This window comes from Canis lupus, chromosome 36 (assembly GCF_048164855.1).
Source record: "Canis lupus baileyi chromosome 36, mCanLup2.hap1, whole genome shotgun sequence".
Taxonomy (NCBI): domain Eukaryota; kingdom Metazoa; phylum Chordata; class Mammalia; order Carnivora; family Canidae; genus Canis; species Canis lupus.
This window is the reverse complement of record NC_132873.1, coordinates 5,790,789-5,810,633: the sequence shown is the minus strand read 5'-3', so window position 1 is coordinate 5,810,633 and position 19,845 is coordinate 5,790,789. Positions and strand designations below refer to the sequence as shown.

At 36.6% G+C, this 19,845-nt stretch overlaps 1 protein-coding gene across 5 annotated transcripts in view; it reads right to left on the bottom strand.

Moving 5' to 3' along the window:
- The window catches only part of USP37 (ubiquitin specific peptidase 37), a 95,872-nt gene that overhangs the window by 11,802 nt on the left and 64,225 nt on the right, over positions 1–19,845 (bottom strand). For 4 of the 5 annotated variants that reach the window (XM_072812881.1, XM_072812883.1, XM_072812882.1 and 1 more), the window contains 5 exons: positions 17,971–18,036; positions 15,139–15,280; positions 11,347–11,602; positions 4,411–4,577; positions 1,192–1,252 (listed from right to left, as the gene is read on the bottom strand). In XM_072812881.1, the coding sequence (XP_072668982.1) occupies positions 1,192–1,252; positions 4,411–4,577; positions 11,347–11,602; positions 15,139–15,280; positions 17,971–18,036 (692 nt within the window). The remainder of the gene's footprint in view (positions 1–1,191; positions 1,253–4,410; positions 4,578–11,346; positions 11,603–15,138; positions 15,281–17,970; positions 18,037–19,845) is intronic. The other variant, XM_072812884.1, reaches the window with a different exon arrangement.

Genomic DNA, 19,845 nt, shown 5'->3' with positions numbered 1-19,845 from the left:
AAGGCAGGCGCCAAACCGCTGCGCCACCCAGGGATCCCTATACCAGTTTTTTAATAGGAGGACACAATGCCTTGGTAAACCTTGCTTCAATTATTTGTAACTGCCTCAACTATGTGCCACAAAACTCATGCCCTCTTCTCTATACCCTGGCGTATAAATCAGCCTAGAGCACTTAGTTTGTAACACCAAAGTGTTCTGCTTTGATTCATTTCTGAGAACCAGAGAAAGACCAGTGATCATAGAAAATAAAAGTTAGTATAATTCCCATGGCTATATGTCCCTGTTAGCACCTGGTCCATATATTAGTTCTATGAAAGGCCATGACTATGGTAAGATTATGTTTCTAATACTAACTCATGATTTTTGCCCACTGACTTCCTAAGAGTGAACTCTTATAAATTCATGGATTAACTGAAGCCACATTATCTTCTCCTAATAGCCCTACTAGTGGCAGTAATGCTCTTTCATTTTTCTTTTCTTTTTTTTTTTTTTTTAATTTATTTACGATAGTCACACACAGAGAGAGAGAGGCAGAGACACAGGCAGAGGGAGAAGCAGGCTCCATGCACCGGGAGCCCGACGTGGGACTTGATCCCGGGTCTCCAGGATCACGCCCTGAGCCAAAGGCAGGCGCTAAACCGCTGCGCCACCCAGGGATCCCCATTTTTCTTTTTTTTTTTAAGTAATGCTCTTTCATATAGATGAATTACAATTACAGATTGTCCTTGTGATTTAACTTTTCAAAATTAAAAAAGGGGGATACGGATATAGATGATAAAATTATTTTAAAAAAGCAAGCTACTGGGGATGCCTGGGTGGCTCAGCGATTTAGCGCCATCTTTGGCCCAGGTGTGATCCTGGAGACCCAGGATCAAGTCCCATATCAGGCTCCCTGCATGGATCTGCTTCTTCCTCTGCCTGTGTATCTCTGCCTCCCTCTCTGTATGTGTCTCTCATGAATAAATAAATAAAATTAAAAAAAAAAAAAAAAGCAAGCTACTGATGGATACAAAAATTAGAATAGTGGTTTTCTCTGGGGTGGAAGAGGTATACAGGTAATTTCTAAGGTTCTATTTCTTTACCTTGAAGGTGTTCACATTTGTTATCATCACTAAAAATAATGCTTCACATACTTTTCTGTTTGTGATACATTTCATCATTAAAACAATGTAATTAAAATAATCTCCACACCTTGAAGACTTAACTCTGTTGCTCTTTTGAGGTCATCATCTTCTTTCTGTTCCCAGGCTTCCTAAAGGGATAAGAACACAACTAAGGTATTTAAAACAGTACTGATTAAACTTATTTAACAATTATAAAATCAACTGCTCTGGAATTATTTGCTAATAATGTTTTCCATCAGGGCTCCTAGGTGGCTCAATCGGTTAAGTGTCTGCCTTCAGCTTGGGTCATAATCTCAGGGTCCTAGGATTGAGCCCCACCTTGGGCTCCCTGCTCAGCAGGGAGCCTGCTTCTTACTCTTCCTCTGCCCCTCTGCTTGTGCTGGCTCTCTCAAATAAATAAAAACCTTTAAAAAATATATTTTCCATAATCTTACAAATGTTTAGAATATGACCTTTGAGGGATGTGGAGAAATTCTTTACTTTTTTCAATGTTGTCCACTTAAAACACAACCTTGGGAGGTTAAAAAGCCTTACATGCTATCTCCTCTAGTTAGTGACATTTGGCTTGTGAACCAAAAGTCATTCACTCTGACATTATGATATAATTCCCTTTCTTCTTATATGTATGAAATACCTGGCACATAGCAGAACCTACTTAGCAAACTGCCCTGATTTCTTTCCTCTGATTTATAGCCATTTGCCGATTTTCACAGTATAAACATTTCCACTATGGCCAATTTTAAGCTACTAACATGATGCTGAGTTGGCTTCAGCATATCGCTGACCCTAAGTCTGTGACAGCAAGATAAACAATATTTCCACAAGATTATTTAATCACTTCTACTTTGTTCTTGCTAAAAAAGCCCAAGACATAACAGATAACTTGGTGAAAACGAAATGAATTCACTGACTGTTAACTGTTATTTCTCTAATACATCTGAGGTTCTCTGCTCTTAAAAAAACAAGTATCTTTGAAAATGTCTCAACTGAATGACTAATAATAAAAATATGGAATGACTGACTATAAAAAAATTTTGTCTCTCATCTGCAGAGAAAATAAAATTTACAAACTTCATGTGCAAATGAAGGAAAAAAATGTAATTTAAGCAGAACTGTTTTATACTTTTCTCAAGTCTAGACTTGTTTTTGTTGTTGTTGTTAAAGATTTTATTTATTTGACAGAGAGAGAAAGAGAGAGAGAAAGAGAGGGAGAGGGAGAGGGGGAGGGAGAGGGGGAGGGAGGGAGGGAGGAGGAAGGGAGAGAGAGAGAGAGAGAGAAGAGCACAACTGGGAGAAATAGCAGAGGGAGCCGGAGAGGTAGGCTCCCTGCTCAACAGGGAGCCCTACACGGGGTTCAAACCCAGGATCCCAGGATAATGAACTGAGCTGAAGTCAGAGGCTTAACTGACTGAGCCACCCAGGCGCCCCTAGACTTGTTTTTAAAGTTACTAAAGTATATAAGAAGCTTACAATGAGCTATTCTGCATTACAGTCCTGGGAACAATAATACTGTAATTCAAGAGAGAAACAGAGAAATTCTCTAAGAAGAAATATGATTAAAACTTATCCAGCATATAAAGTCGATGTGGAAACCCAGATGGTAAAAGACTCTTAGCTATTAACGGAATGATGCAGGTATACCAAACTAAAGAAACTTCATCTTATATTTCTCAGATGTGAAGATAGGTTTATAAGATAGTTTTAACTGGGTCAGCTGACAAGAAATAGAATATACGTCTTCTGTATATGAAAAAGAAGGGTTTTGAATTTTTCATTTTCTGCACTATAAGAAACTATTATTAAGAAATTTTATATTAAAAATAAGTTTTCTAGGGGGATCCCTGGATGGCTCAGCAGTTTAATGCCTGCCTTCTGCCCAGGGTGTGTCCTGGAGTCCTGGGATCAAGTCCCACATCAGGCTCCCTGCATGGAGCCTGCTTCTCTCTCTGCCTATGTCTCTCTCTCTCTCTCTGTGTGTCTCTCATGAATAAATAAGTAAAATCTTTAAAAAAAAAGTTTTCTAAAACAAACGATTACTATTCATTATTTGTAAAATGAGTGACATAAATACATCCTGACAGCCAGGCAGCTAGGGAGGTACTTCTTCTAAATAAAAGGATACAGAACAGATGGTTCTGAAATCTTTTTAAAGCAGCAGTTTTCAACCTTGACTGAACACTAGAATCACTGTGGGGAGTTTTTAAAAATGAAAGAAGCAAGTAAGGAGGGAGGGAGGGAAGGAAGGAAGGGTGGGAGGAAGAAAGCAAGAAGGAAGGAGGAAAGGGAGGGAGAGGGGAGGGGATACAAATAGAGAAAAGGAAAGAAATCTGGATGCCCAGACTACACCCCAGGATCAACTGTATCAGAATTCCTGAGGAGAAAAGAACGACCCAGGCATCAGTATTTTTTAAAGCTCCCCAGATGATACTAATGTGCAGTTAAGGTTGAACCCCATCATTCTACACCAATTAGAGTTCTTTTTTTTTTTTTTTAAGATTTTATTTTTAAGTAATCTCTATGCCAAATGGGGCTTAAACTTACAACCCCAAGATCAAGAATTTGCATACATCACCAACTGAGCCAACCAGGACCCCAAGACAAAACAGATTTCTTTTTTTTTTTTTTAATTTTATTTATTTATTCATGAGAGATACAGAAGGAGAGAAAGGCAGAGACACAGGCAGAGGGAGAAGCAGGCTCCATGCAGGGAGCCTGATGTGGGACTCGATCCCAGGTCTCCAGGATCACGCCCTGGGCTGAAGGTGGCACTAAGCCACCGGGGCTGCCCCAAAACAGATTTCTTAATCTGATTATTCGTAAACACTAAAGCTGTGCGTTTATTCTAGGGAGTTTTAGTAAATTTTTACTACTAACATGACTTGGGCTGCATTGGTTTAGATAACTGTGAAAACATCACCTTTTAGTCAGACACCTCAGGCAACCGCAATTGACCAGCTCTGCCAAATACAAGCATGAAGAACTAAAAATTTAAGAACAGATTATTATATGGGGCCCCTGGCTGTCTCAGTCGGTGGAGTATGCAATGAATTACAGTAATGGAAGGTAATCAACAATATATTTTGTTGCATTTGGATTTTCAAAAAAAGAAAAACTATCACTGTTTCTATTTGAAACCCAAGGCGAAGCTCCAACAAAGTTTTGCTCTATCAATGATTTATTCATTTACTGGAACAATGCTTGACATATAGTAAGTGCTTAACACCTGTTAGTTGTTATTACTGGGAAAGATGGGTATGGAGAAAATAGCAATATAATTATCTCTTACTTGCTCTTGAAGGCTCTGAGCCAATGCCTGCTGAAGCTCTTGTTCTTCCCTTTCACGCTCCATATCATACTGCTGGAGCCAATCGACCTCTCCTTGAGATCCTTCTGGAGTTTTGTTTTCTTTATTCTCATCACAGTCTTTAGTTATCTCAGTAAAACTGGCAGGATCTGAGGAAGCAGAACAGGACATAACTGGGAAATCCTCTCAAACTGAAATCTCCGGATTAGAGTGACATCTACTGTTCAGAGAGTAATTGACCTGAACCTCATAGATAACCTGCTTATTAGGACATATGATTTCATCTTACTACATTTAGATCATGGTTTCTCAATCTCAGCACTACTGACATTCCGGGTGGGATAATTTTTTTTTGTTGTTTCAGAAAGCTGTCTTATAGACTGCAGAATGTTTAGCGACATCCTTGGCCTCTACCTACTAGATGCTAAGCACTCCTCTCCCCTAGTAGTGACAGCCAAAAATGACATTGTCAAATGTCCCTGGGGGACAAAACTGTCCTTGGTTAAGAACACTGATCTATATCAATGGTTCTGAAACTTAACCAATCATCAGAAGCACTATCGTTCAGTATGGAGAAAAATGAGTAGCCATATTCACAGCCAGTCATAATTTCACATGACCAAGTACTAGGAATAAAGTATTGTTTAGAGTAAATGAAATAAGAATTAGGGTAGAGTGATTAAGCTAATACTGAGAATTTTTCACTATTAAATAGTATGTAATGAGTATATTTTCACATTAATAATCAAATAAGCCTTGTACATATTCTAAATCAAAAGAGCTACATGAGATATGTAATAAACACCTCATGTACTGTACAAGTAAATAATATAGATGTTGAAAATATTCATCCAAGGAGATAAGAAAAAAATTAATCTTTCATTTCTTTCTGTTCCTTCTCAGTCTCTAGAACACAGCTAGCTGAGATAAACAGTATGGTCATGATTTTGTTCTGGTGACACGGATTTTGCTCTATGAGAACAGTATTTCATTATAATTTTAATACAGGTAAGAGTGATAGACAAAGGATTCTTCTTTCTCAAACCACCTTACAAATTGTAAAACAAAGGTTCTCAGCTTAAGGAAATTCTCATATAAAAAGAATTTGGTTATAACAAGAATTACCTTTACAGATTAATTTTATATTGATTGATGTAAAATCAGTATATGCTCGGGGTGTTTGGATGACTCAGTCAGTTAAGTATCTCAGAGTTGTGAGATTAAACCCCCATGTTGGGCTCTATGCTGGGTGGGGAGCCTGCTGAGGGTTCTCTCTTTCCCTCTCCCCCTCCTTGCTCTCATTCACACACACACACACACACACACACACACACACACACACACACACACATACAAAATCAGTAGCTCTTTACCTTCCCTAAAACTGCATTTTTAACCACTTAAATGATAGACACTTTTCTATAGCACAGACTATAAACTCTGAAGTTTACAGCATCTTGATTTTAGACTACAAATCAGTAAGTAGCTCATCATTTTTTAATTGTATTGAATTGCTGACTGAATATTTACCATTAAAACTAACTCTGAATATTCATTAAAAGAGAAAAAAACCCTCAGGATATATTAAGGGCAAAAGCAGTATGATCCCAATTAAAAAAAAAAAATATATATATATATATAAAAGATGTCAGAACTTCTTCCTTTCCTCCATTCTTGGAGAAACAGTCATTTCCAATAGCCCCAAAGGGGCAGCTCTCAAGTCCATCTGACCCTACCTGTCCCTGTGGCCTTAGCTTAGTACACCAGGAATGGATATTTGAGTTAATCAATCAGATTACTTCTGGAAATCTGGAACTGAGGCATACAAAGTTAGCTGATGGGAAACATTTCACGTGGAAGAAATATTTGGGAGCTAATAAGGCTGCTTTTTTAGGACCTAAGACAAATATTATTACTTTTATTACCAAAATATACTCAATTAAAAAAAGTGACAAGTACAATTTTTCTTAACCAATAATTTTCATCATTCCATGTATCAATGTGCTCTACACAATCCTAAAATTACACTATCAGTGATTCCATGTAATAGAAAACCAATCAAGAAAGTTTGAGATAGGCTTCCACTGCCAGGGTCTGGGGAAGGGGCGGCAGGCACCATGTCCGGTTGCAAAGGTGGCAATAAGTCCCTGAAGCAGCCCAAGAAACAGGCCAAGGAGATGGACGAGGAAGATAAGGCAGCAGAAACAGAAAGAGGAGCAGAAGAAACTTGAGGAGCTAAAAGCCAAGGCTGCGAGGAAGGGACCTCTGGCCACAGGTGGAATTAAGAAATCTGGCAAAAAATAAAAAAAATAAAAAAAAAATTAAAAAAAAAAAAAGAAATCTGGCAAAAAGTAAGCTATTCCTTGTGCCTGAGGCAGTGATGATCCTTAATTCCATTCCTGTTTAAACATCTGGATTCCCTATCATAGCATCTGTTGCCACCTATAGCTGGGATGAAGTGTTGTCTTAGATCCTGTTGTACATTTAAGAATAAACTTTTGTAAAAAAAAATAAAAGAATCAATCATAAAAAAAAAAAAGAAAGTTTGAGATAATCAAGATAGGTTTAACTTCAGGACAAGATTATCAGATGGATACAAACACTGCTTAAGATCCATGGGAACAAATATAACCATGGAATAGTAACACACTTTTAAGTTCCCTAAAACTTAAGTTCAAGGAACTTGTACAATGAATAAAAGGAAAATCATGTGATAAAACTCAACATTCTTATATACTGAATACAGATCATACTGTCTCTTTCCCTACCCTAAGTGAAATCTCCTTTCCCACAGTGAATGGGAACTCCATACACAATTTTTTTTTTTAATTTAAAATTCTTTTTTTTTTTATTGGTGTTCAATTTACTAACATACAGAATAACACCCAGTGCCCGTCACCCATTCACTCCCACCCCCCACAATTTTTTCTTAAAGACAGAAAGCTGGTCTTTTTTATTTACCCCTTCATATCAGATAAGTCATTATTTCCTAAGTATCTCTTAACTCCATCAACTTTTCTTTCAAATGCAAAAACCCTGACCTAAGGCACCATTGGCTTTTGGTCTAGACAACTGCAGTAGCTTTCTAAAAGGTCTCAAAGGATTACTTTGGGTTCTTTAATTTATGTGTTACACTGCAGCCAGAATCATCTTTTACAAATATAAATCTTTATCAAACACGTGTTTGCTTAAAAATATGCAATAACTTCCTAAAGCTTTTGAAATAAAAGTCCAAACTTCCAAACGTGGCTTTAGGCCATGTAAAAACTAGAGAATGCATGGCTATCTTTTGCTTTTCTTCCTCAACACTATGCTCCAGCCATGTAGATCATTCTAAACTTTTTTTTGTTGCCCACTACCTTGCCAGCCTTTCTCACATCTGGCCTTTGCATACACTCTTCTCTCTGGCTAGTGTCTGGAGACAGTGAAACTTTACTTGGCCAGTCCTCCTGCCTCTCTTGAGTTGATTCATGAGACAATCTGTTGGGCTCTAAATATTAACTGAGGATCTACTATGCCCCGGGGACTGTTGTAGAAGATGGGGATATTGTGATAATTGAGGCAAGATGACCCTTGTCCTCAAGGAGCTTAAGTAAGTACAAAGACTCTCAGATGAGAATGAACTTAGCATATTTTGAGGGAAACAGAGAGACAAAAGCCATGATGGCTAAGTAGAGTGAAAGAGGGGGAGAGTGGAGATAGGCCATGTTAAGAAGCTTGGATGAAGTGTACCGGTAAATCAAATAAATTTAAAGAAGAATAACTGTGATTTATGCTTCATAGAGATTACTTTGGCTGCTTCAAATGTAAAGTTTAAGCTATAAGTTTAAAGCTCATGAGAGAGATTCAGGCTAGAGATACGTATTGGGTAGTTCATCAGTATGTGAAGCTGTGGTAAAATATGAGCTGACTCAGGAAGACAGCTTTAGTAGAGAAGACAGCTAAGGATGATGTCCTGGGAATACTCCACCAATTAGAGTTCTGGCTGGGGGGTGGGGTGGATAATTGAAGTGAGTTTAGTAGGAAGAAAACCCCCTGCCCAAGTATGGTTATCATGGAAGCTCAGAGAAAAAAAGCTTTTAGAAGTTTTATTTTTATTTATTTATTTTTTTTTGCTTTTAGAAGTTTTAAATGTTAAGGAGGGAGTGGTGAATTATGTGAAATACCACTAACATAAACTTGATAAACACCGTTTCAGTAGAGTGATGGGGAGGAAAACCCACTTGGAGAGGGTTGACAAGAGAATGGGAAATGGTAAAAAAGTAGAAAGAATGAATAAAACAACACTCTCAAAGAATTCTGCTGTGAGTAGAAAAAAAAAAAAAGGGGGCAGTAGCAGCAGTAGGGGAATAGAAGGTCACCAGAGTTTTTTTTAAAAGATGGGGTTTTAAGAATTTTTAAGATTAAGGAAGAAAAGAATAATTTAAAGAGAGGGAAGACTTGATACAGAAGAGAAAGAATATAATTTCAAGAGAGATCTTTTGGAAGGCACAGTGGATCAAATTCTGAACATGAACAGAGGACTGGCCTTAAATAAGAGCAGGGATATTTCCTCCATAACAAAAGTGAAGGCAGAGTTTTCATGACTACATCTATCTCTTTGAAAAGTACACAGTTTATCTATAAACCTAGAGTGTGTGTGGAAAGAGAAATGGATATTTGAAGAAGAGATCATGGAGAGTGAGAAAAGAAATTTACTAAAGAAGTATAACAGAGGGATCCCTGGGTGGCGCAGCGGTTTGGCGCCTGCCTTTGGCCCAGGGCGCGATCCTGGAGACCCGGGATCGAATCCCACGTCGGGCTCCCGGTGCATGGAGCCTGCTTCTCCCTCTGCCTGTGTCTCTGCCTCTCTCTCTCTCTCTGTGACTATCATGAATAAATAAAAAATAAAAATCTTTATTAAAAAAAAAAAAAAAAAAAAAAAAAGAAGTATAACAGAACTGACTAGTAGCATTTAGTGCCCACTTAAGAGTACAGTCACGAATAAGAGGGAAGTCTAAGCACGAATTTGTGATTTTCTCAGTAATCTTCAGCTGCTTGGATATATAGGAAGCTAGTTGAGCTGGGAGCTGGGGTTGTGTCAGGTGACTGTGACAAAAGAGAAGAGGAAAAGAGATGAGGATACCAAGATCCAGCATACAGGCTGGGAAATCGAAAGAGGGAGATGATGAGTATTTTTAAAGTAGGCTTCACACCTAGCAGGAGCCCAACATGGGGCTTGAACTCACAACCCTGAGATCAAGACCTGAGCCAAGACCAAGAGTTAGACACTCATTTGACTGAACCACCTACGTACCCCAGGACTAGAAATCTTAATGAAATCAAATAATCACTGAATAGAACATAACACTAAGTAAGTTGGAAGGAGAGAAGTGTGTCTCTCTGTGTCTCTGATGAATAAATAAAATCTTAAAAAAAAAAATCTAGCAGATGAAGGTGATGGATGCATTCTCTAGTTTTTACATGGCCTAAAGCCACGTTTGGAAGTTTGGACTTTCATTTCAAAAGCTTTAGGAAGTTATTGCATATTTTTAAGTAGATGAAGGAGAAGGAGATGGTATATATATAAAGACAAGATTGGCTTTTTTGATAATTATTGTTGGTAATAGGTACAAGGGGGAAGAGCCATTATACTCATCTCTCTACTTCTGTCCTTTTTTTTTTTTTTTCTACTTTTGCCCTTCTTCCATATTTTCCAGAAATTAAAAAAAAAAAAAAAAAAAAAAAAAGAAATGCTGCAGCAGAAGCAATGTCTTTGGGTTTCAGTTACAGTAAGAAGGTGGTGAATGGAACAGTGACATTAAAGAAACACAAAAAAGGCTTGTATCCAATTGGGGAAGACAGTAGCTAGACAATAGAGGATTTTATAAAAAGAATATAAAGTACTTAAAAACAACTTTGCTCTCCTCAAAGCTGCTATATGGTTGTAAACCGCAGTGGTTATTAATGATTTTGATAACTCAGTGTTCTCTACTTATAGAGAATCTAGAACTAATTGTATGTAACTTCCTTTGTTAATTTTAGGGAGCTGCAGGACTGAGCAAATATGTGAAAGGAAGAGTTGAAAGCAGGAATTATTGGCAAAAGGCAAAAGCACTAATATTAACCAATGATATCTAATGGCAGTGACTACAAGTTTAATAAGAGAAAGGGATTTCTTAATGATACTTGCATCAAGAAGGAGGGGAAAAAGGAACATCTATTTCCAAAAACCATCAGCTTTCTGTTTCCAATTAGACTGAGGATATACTAATTCTTACTTTCACTTGCATGTAAACTAATTCACAACTGATGAGGCTTAACTCCAAGAATACAGAAAATAATTGTGATTTACTACTATTTATCTCCAAAATTCTCAGCTTGATGTACTGAACACATCAGCTAGACAAATAGATATGCATTTCAAGGATATCTGGAGAACAATATTAGAGTTGGTTATAGGAAGAGATAGTAAAAGATTAGAGACTCAAAACCTGACCTCTTAGTTCAGGGGTCTTTCTACTATTATAAAGGGATGAACCCAAAGGAGAATTATCATCTATACACTAAAACTTAGTACAAATTCAGATGCAGAAAAATGAGGAAAGAATTATACCAGTTTCTGAGAGAGCAGTGGTGAGAAAAAAGTGACCAAAAAAATGACATTTACTTAAAATGTACAAAAGAATTTTAACTATTCTTTTGATGTACATTTAAAGGGATATGGCATACTTTACCACCAGCCTCTGGATACTACTCACAGTATTTACTTCTCATTTTTTTAACCTGTTTTTTTTTTCTTCTTTTTTAAAGCATGAAAATATTATTAGCCTTGTTACACAGATCCATTTCACCTCCCATTATTTAGAAGCCACTTGTCCCTATAAAGCTTTAGAACATAGCTGTGCCTTAACAGATGTTTATTTTCATGAAACCTACCAGGCTCTGTGACTGTTTTGGGCTTCTCAGTTTCCACAGGGTCTTGATTTTCAGGCATTTCTTGAATATCATCTTCTGCAAATCCGGTATCTGGGCTGCTGGTTGGTTTATCATCATCTTCATGACTCAGAGTTGGTGAAGCTTCTCTCTTACTCATCTCTAAAACAGCTGCTAGCAGCTCTTCTTCGCTCATTCCGTCAAATCCGGAGTTTTCCAATTCTGACTTATCAGGCTCTATTCTGCATGGTTTTGAATCCTGAAGAAGAGAGTTACTTTTAGAGGAAACCACAATGCCTGAGAATATGGCAATCTTAAGAGTTTGATGTGAGAAGTTTATCTCTAAAAAGTTTCCTTTCTTTGATGTTTTGGGTCATTTAGCAACCAATAACTGATGTATGAACTCTGGCAAACCTAATTTTCTTTTAATAAGTACACAGGGATACACGTTTATTTTATTGATTATATTAAGTGTTAAGTATAGGATTTGGAAAATACATAAAAATAATAAATTCACTCAAAATCCATCACTCAGAAATAACTATAGTAAATATTTTTGGTGTATTTTCTTCCAGATATACGTGGATCACTCTGTCACTAAACCTAGTATTTTTTTTGTCATTTTAGTTACATTTTTAAATTTTTTATTTAAATTTAATTTAGTTAACATATGGTGTATTAATTTTGGGGATAGAATTTAGTGATTTATTATGTGCATATAACACCCAGTGCTCATTACACCAAGTGACCTCCTTAATGCCCACCATCCAACTACCCTATCCCCTGACGCACCTCTCTTCCAGCAACCCTCAGTTGCTGACTGAGCCACCCAGTTGCTTAAGTGTGCCTTAGGCTCAGGTCATGGTTTCAGGGTCCTGGGAACGAAGCCCTGCTCAGGAGGGAGTCTGCTTTTCCCCCTTTTTCTGTCTCCACCCCCCTTTCCCTGCTCATGCTCAAGCTCTGTCTCTCTCTAACAAAATCTTAAAAAAAGTCTCATAGTTTGCCTCCCTGTTTTTATCTTATTTTTCCTTCTCTTCCCCATGTTCATCTGTTTTGTTTCTTTTTTTTTTTTTTTTTTTTTATTTATTCATGATAGGCACACAGTGAGAGAGAGAGAGGCAGAGACACAGGCAGAGGGAGAAGCAGGCTCCATGCACCGGGAGCCCGACGTGGGATCCGATCCCGGGTCTCCAGGATCGCGCCCTGGGCCAAAGGCAGGCGCCAAACCGCTGCGCCACCCAGGGATCCCATCTGTTTTGTTTCTTAAATTACAACATATGAATGAATCATATGGTATTTGTCTTTTCTGACTTATTTTGCTTAGCAAGATATCCTCTAGTTCCATCCATGTCATTACAAAATGGCAAAATTTCATTCTTTTTGATGGCTGAATAATATTCCATTGTATGTATATATACCACATCTTCTTTATCCATTCATCTGTCAAAGGATAGTTTCCATAGTTTGGCTATTGTGGACAGTGCTGCTATAAACATTGGGATGCATGTATCCCTTCGAATCACTATTTCTGAATCCTTTGGATAAATATGTTATAGTACAACTGCTCAGTCACAGAATAGTTCTATTTTTAACTTTTTTTTTTTTAAGATTTTATTTATTCATAAGAGACACGCACAGAGAGAGGCAGAGACACAGGCAGAGAGAGAAGCAGGTTCCATGCAGGAAGCCTGATGTAGGATTTGATTCCAGGATTCTGGGATCATGCCCTGAGCCGAAGGCACATACTCAACCACTAGGCCACCCAGGTGTCCCTATTTTTAACTTTTTGAAGAACCTCCATACTGTTTCCTAGAGTGCGTGCACCAGTTTGCATCCTCACCATGTAAAAGGGTTCCACTCTTGCCACATCCTCACCAATACCTGTTGTTTCCTAAGTTCTTAATTTTAGCCATTCTGACGGTATACATAATACTTCTTTTTTCATTGCTATTTAAATTTTAGGTCACCATCTTTTCCCCTGCTCTTTTCAAATAAGTGAGAAAAATAAAAACAACATTAAGATTATATAAATATTCAGAAATTATTTTCTGAAGCACTTTCTCTCGTTTCTGGGAGAACATGTGACTTTCTATCATTTCTCATTCAAGGTGAGCAGCCACAAACTATCTTTAGCTTTAAAGAAGATGGGAAACAAGTGAATAAAAATTAACTACTAAACTGTTAACAAAACAGAGATTTAAAATCAGTCACATGAGATGGTGCAAACTCCTAGGAAAATCTGTATCTTCAAAATACTGCCTTTCATAAAGATGGCGCTGAAGGCGAAGAAGGAAGCCCTTGCCCCTCCCAAAGCTGAAGCCAAAGCAAAGGCTTTGAAAGCTAAGAAAGCGGTGCTGAAAGACGTGCACAGTCACAAAAAAAGAAGATCCATACGTCACCTACATTCTGATGACCCAAGACCCTGCATCTCCGAAGGCAGCCCAAATATCCTTGAAAGAGTGCCCCCAGGAGAAACAAGCTGGATCACTATGCCATGATCACGTTCCCCCTGACTACTGAATCAGCCATGAACAAAATAGAAGACAACAACACACTTGTGTTCATTGTGGATGTCAAGGCCAATAAGCACCAGATCAAATAGGCTGTGAAGAAGCTCTATGACACTGATGTGGCCAAGGTCAACACCTGATCAGGCCTGATGGAGAGAAGAAAGCATATGTTCGACTGGCTCCTGACTATGATGCTTTGGATGTTGCCAACAAAATTGGGATCATCTAAATGGAGTCCAGCCGGCTATAAATCTAAATATAAATTTTTTTCACCATAAAAACAAAAAGTACTAACATGTGTCAAGACAGAAAATGATGAAGTTCTGCTTTCTCACATTATTGAAACCTCTAGATTACATGGTTGGCCTGTTGTAAAATGCTTACTACAGTCTCCCATATATTAATAAACAGTAATAAATAAAGCGATTAATTATTTCAAGACCCATACATAAAAGCAGCTCTGAAGATTAACAGGAGAAAGCAATTTACCTGTAACAACTTTTATTTCTAGGGTCTCAATCATGGAAACAACCTAAATGTCCATCAATGGATAAATAAAAATGTGGTATACACATACAATGGAATACGATTCTGCCACAAAAAAAAAAAAGAAATGAAATTTTGTCATTTGCAACATGGATGGACCCTTGAAGGTATTATGCTAAGTGAAATAAATCAGAGAAAGACAAATACCATATTTCACTTACATGTGGAATCTAAAACCAAAACAACCCCCACACCCAACAAGTTCAGAGATATAAAGAACAGACCAGCAGTTGCTAGGGGAGGAAGCCAGTATGTGTTCACATGAAATGGGTAAAGCAGACCAACTTCCAGTTATAAAATACATAAGTTGTGAGGATGTAATGAAAAGAGCTAGACTATTATTAATATTTTATTGCAGATCTGAAAGTTGCTTAAGAGAATAGATGTTAGAAGTCGTTATCACAAGAAAAAAAAATTTTTTTTGGCTACCTATGTATGGTAATGGATGTTACCTTACTGTGGTGATCTTATTGCAATACTTAGAAAAACTAATATATCAATTATACCTCAGTAAAAAAAAGTCCCAATCCATTTTTAAACAAACTGGTTTTGTAGTTACAGAAAATAAACTCTTTAAAGCTAGTGTTTCGACAGATCCATTAAGTTTATGAGTTTATGATCTGTGTATTTACTAAGTTTGTTTAAAAAAAAAGTTTGCTGATGCTGGTTTTAAAGCATTTGTTTGGACAGTAAGAGCTATACAAATATTTTTCAAATATTTTGATGAGAAATTACTTACTTTTTCCAGGTCGTCCTGCTGCTGTTCACAGCCTGACATTTCACAAAGTCTCTGGCTAAGGGCCACAGAGCGTTTTAGCTCATCCTCACTGTCTGAATCAAGGCATAAAGCCAAGGAGCTCTTGGATTTGAAGGTGAAATTCCTGTAATTTAAGAGAAAAAACCTATAAACATCTGTCCCTGTTATTCCCTTGATGTATAAATACCAAAATAAAAAAAACTTTTTCATTATGGAAAATGATTTACAGAGAAAAAAAAGATATAGCAAAAAAGGTGTATTTAAGCATTACCTTTGCCCCACTCCAAAACAGCCATGCTTTGAAAATTAACAATTCTTATGTTATAGTAAAATCCATTGGTAAACTAATCACTTTGTGCCTTTTTTCTTTTAATGATTAACCCCAAAGAAGTTTTTGTATTTATAAAGCAAGTATTCTACTAAATGCATGCAGACATAGCAATGAATAAATGTTTTTGACAACACTGTGCACGAGGACTAATTCTTGATCTTTTAAATTATGATCCATGTATTTTAAAATTAACAGTAACATTCCACTTATCCAATTATATGTAGATCAGACTTCTGGCAACCTCTATTTTCCAGAACACAGGGATTCAAAGGCAAGAAAAAAGGCTTCTGAGGAAACAATAATTTCAAAGCCCATGCACTTTACTCTTTAGACAGGGACCCTTTCTTTCCCAGGAAATGGTGTATAAAATAATGTAGCAAGTTCATCAAGAAATGAGAGCTAGGAAATGAGAGAGAATAACCACAAAAAGGGCAATAAAGACTATAAATTAATATAAAATGTTTTGTAAGAATTAAAAGCCTCTTAGGGCATTATCATATTAGAACATAGTGCAATAAGTGACACTTATTAATGCTGTTAAGTCACTAAAATATATTTAAATTATCTTCAATGTATTTTTTTTAAGAATATAGGGTAGGTATTCTGTAAGGTTATAGAGTATATAACCACCTGAAATGGTTAAACATTTTAAAGATTAATGCTTAAAAAAGCAAGCTTCAGCCACATAAAAATTTGTATATGAAATATCAAATATCATCTTCAATGATACCAGATAAGTAACGTGTTACTGCATTGTCTAAGTGAGCTGAAAATAAACTAAAAGAAAAAGTGGTAAAGGTCAAAGAGCATGAACTTTCTTTGATGGAGGTTAACATAAATTCATATACTATACTAAAAAAAAAAAAAAAGCAAAATGGAAATTGGAAAAATGCAATTAACCTAAATGTAAAAACTATAAATAAACATATAGAATGATGGCACCAAGAAATAAGAGGCCACAATGGAAACCAGGAGGATTGCATAGCAATGTAGATCAAAGAAAAGAGGCAAGTGGTCAGTGATAAGCCCAAACATAGTCTGTGGCTGAGAGTACCCAGGATATCACTGCACTCCAGCCTATACACTTGAATAGCCTCCCATTATGTGTTCAAAGGGTTTTTAGTATAACTTAGAAATAGCCAATTAGCCATCTTAATTCCTCATTTCTGATTTCACGCTCACCAAGCAAAACTGAGTGTATTAATTTGTTTATCCATGTAAATACTTTGCTGAAGGAGGGTGACACCTGGCTACTAATGTACCAGGGTCAAATGTGACAAAGGACATTATAAAAGAACCAATGGTATTCTTGTTCATAACTCAGCCTCTTTTAAGTTTGATCGGCATGACAGGTCTTCTAGGGCCTAATTATCCTTTATTGACCAACTCTCAAATTCTCATACTAGTAGACCCTGGAGAACAGATGACCATGCCAAATATAATGATGCCCAATGAAACCATCTCCTTCTTGAAACTATAGTGATTTGGTACATAAAGAGTGCATTCCATTAATAATTACTATATTCACAGAAGGCAGCTTGCCTGTAGTAAGGAAAAATATTCATCCTGTAAATGCATCACTTGCTCACTTTCTAAGCAGCCAAGTGGTATTGCTCATTTGTATCTTGAGAACGGGCAAGAGTATTCATATCGGTACCATTTCAGATTTCTAGTCATGTTAGTCATCTGGTTTTAATTGCACTGAAAAATAATTAACAGGAGGAAAAGAAAATAGCAGTTCCCAAATGTCATTTTATGGTTATATAAGCCCCCCAAAGCCCTTAAACAACAGAAGTGTCTCTTTTCTAAAAGTACTTTGGGACATCAAATTTTCAGAAAAACTAATTTGAAAGATAAATGACAGCCAAGTCATTTAGAATTATTTAATCAGGAACTGTGGTTCTAGTTAAATCATAGAGGAGATATATTTTAAAAAAAAAGTATTTGCTTCCTTTTCTTGGACAAACTTCCATCTTAAGTAAAAAATATAAAACATTTGTAGAATAGCTACAGTTCATTGTGTGTTTGTTTTCTTGTTCCCTTTCAGAATTGCTCCAGTTCAGTGTCTAAGACAGGAAGTCCCAGACTGGTTAGCAACAGGTGAAAAAGATATTTTGGGATCCCCAAGTGTACCTTTGAGGAACAGTGCTTTATACCAACAGTGGCTATTTTATCCCTTCAATCCTTAAAATCCCTTGTCATCAATTTCTACACTTGTAGGATTAAAATATTACATATTAACAGATGACTTAAGTTTAAAAACAGAATTTTGAGAGGATCACCTGAATGTGCTTCACTGTTAAAGATTTGTTATACCCTAGGTTATAGTTTAAAGCAGATTCAGGAAAATTACAAAGTATAGTAATACAGAGCAATTATCATGCAAAGAAAAACAAAGAAAAGGGAAGGGCATAATCTTGGAAATCAGGGTAAGCCAAATCCTTAAAAATACAAATTTTGGGTACACAAGAAATATAACTCACTTTGAAGGTGTAGAAGGGCTGGTGATGCAGGAATTCACCATTTGAGAAGCTTTCAATGGTCTAGAACTATCAGAAAATTAGAAAATATATAATGTATATAATTACATTATTAAAAATATATATTTAACTATAAAATGAATTATTCCCTACTATAGTTACTTATATATCCTTTTGAAAAGCAAATAAGTATAATACTAATACTAGCAGTAGAGGCCAAAAGAGAAAACAAAATACCATCTGTAGGCTTTTTCTGATCCAATGATCTAAATAAACAGCATTGGAAATGAAGTCAAAGGTAATGCATATGAAAAGAACAACTTGGGAAAAATGATCTCGTCTCGGTGCTTTACTTTTAAGCAATAGAGTAATAATAGCTCTCATTTATTGAGGACTTACTAGCTATCAGACACTAGAGTAAGAGCTCATGTGTATTACCTCATTTAATGTTCATACCATCCTATTATTTCCCCTACAGACAGGTCAAAGAACTTGTCCAAAGTCTTCAAGCCATTCCAATGTGGAGTCATATAGCCTGGTCTCAGGCCTGTGATCATGAATCGCCTACACTGATGGCCACAAAGAGTAACAGTTCCACCAGCAGAGGGCAGTTTGCATTAAGCAAATCATCTATTCTGAAGAAAGGCCTTGAGAGAAAACCCAGAAACACTAAGACTCTGGGGAAAATGTCTTTATTAATAAGTAGATCCACCAATGCCTTTAGTGCAAACTTATATAACGTAGTATTTATTTCATTAGTCCAAGGGAAATACATTTTATAAAACTGCACCAATTTGTGTTAGCAAATGTTCACTCACTTTCTGAAAGGTCTATGATTCTATTTTAGCTAAGAGACCAGGCTCTTTCAGTTACTAACTGCACGACCTTAAGAAAAATCACTTAAAAAAAAAAAAAAAAGGAAAAAGAAAAATCACTTAATCTTGGATCTTCTCTGTAAAACTAAAAATTTAGGCAAAATCTCTAAAGATCCTTTCCACTTCTAAAGTTGGAGAACTTTATGGTTTTACCAAATTAGAGTTCAAGTATAAAAACTGTAATACATGGCTCCAAAATAATGCAACAAGAATAATGCAAGAAAGAGCAACATTCAGAGAAGTCCTAAGGTTTTCCCAGAATACATGATGAAGCAAAATCAAATGTAAAGGTTACTTCTTTTCTCACAGAAAAATTTCTTGGAGCCTCAGAAGTTCTTCATTCACATTACTGATAATACATTTAGGAAGAGACAAGCAATTTTGGGGGCACTAGATAAAATTTAGTAAACGGTTTCTCAAATTTGTATAACCCAAAGAGTTAGTAAAGGTATTTTAAAAAATGCTTATTCTGGGATCCCTGGGTGGCGCAGCGGTTTGGCGCCTGCCTTTGGCTCAGGGCGCAATCCTGGAGACCCGGGATCGAATCCCACGTCGGGCTCCCGGTGCATGGAGCCTGCTTCTCCCTCTGCCTGTGTCTCTGCCTCTCTCTCTCTCTCTCTCTCTGTGACTATCATAAATAACTAAAAAATTAAAAAAAAATGCTTATTCTTAAGCCCTATCTCATATCTACTGAAACAGAACTGCTAGGGAAAGAACACAGGAACTGGTATTTTTTTAGTGTTCAGGTGATTCTTATGAATATCCAAATCAGATTTATAGTCCCAAAATGTATAAACTTGTCTTCTAGTTATCTATACGACTAAGAGCACTCTCTAAAAAGGTAGTTTATTATGAAAAGCAATTAATGTACAATGGAAAAATTTTGTTTTAAGTATTTTACTTAATTATTTCCATCAGGCAGTAATTTGGCACAAAATCCCAAAATAAATCAAAATAAAATCTCCTGCTTGGGCTGATTTTACCTGAGAGTCATATTATCTAG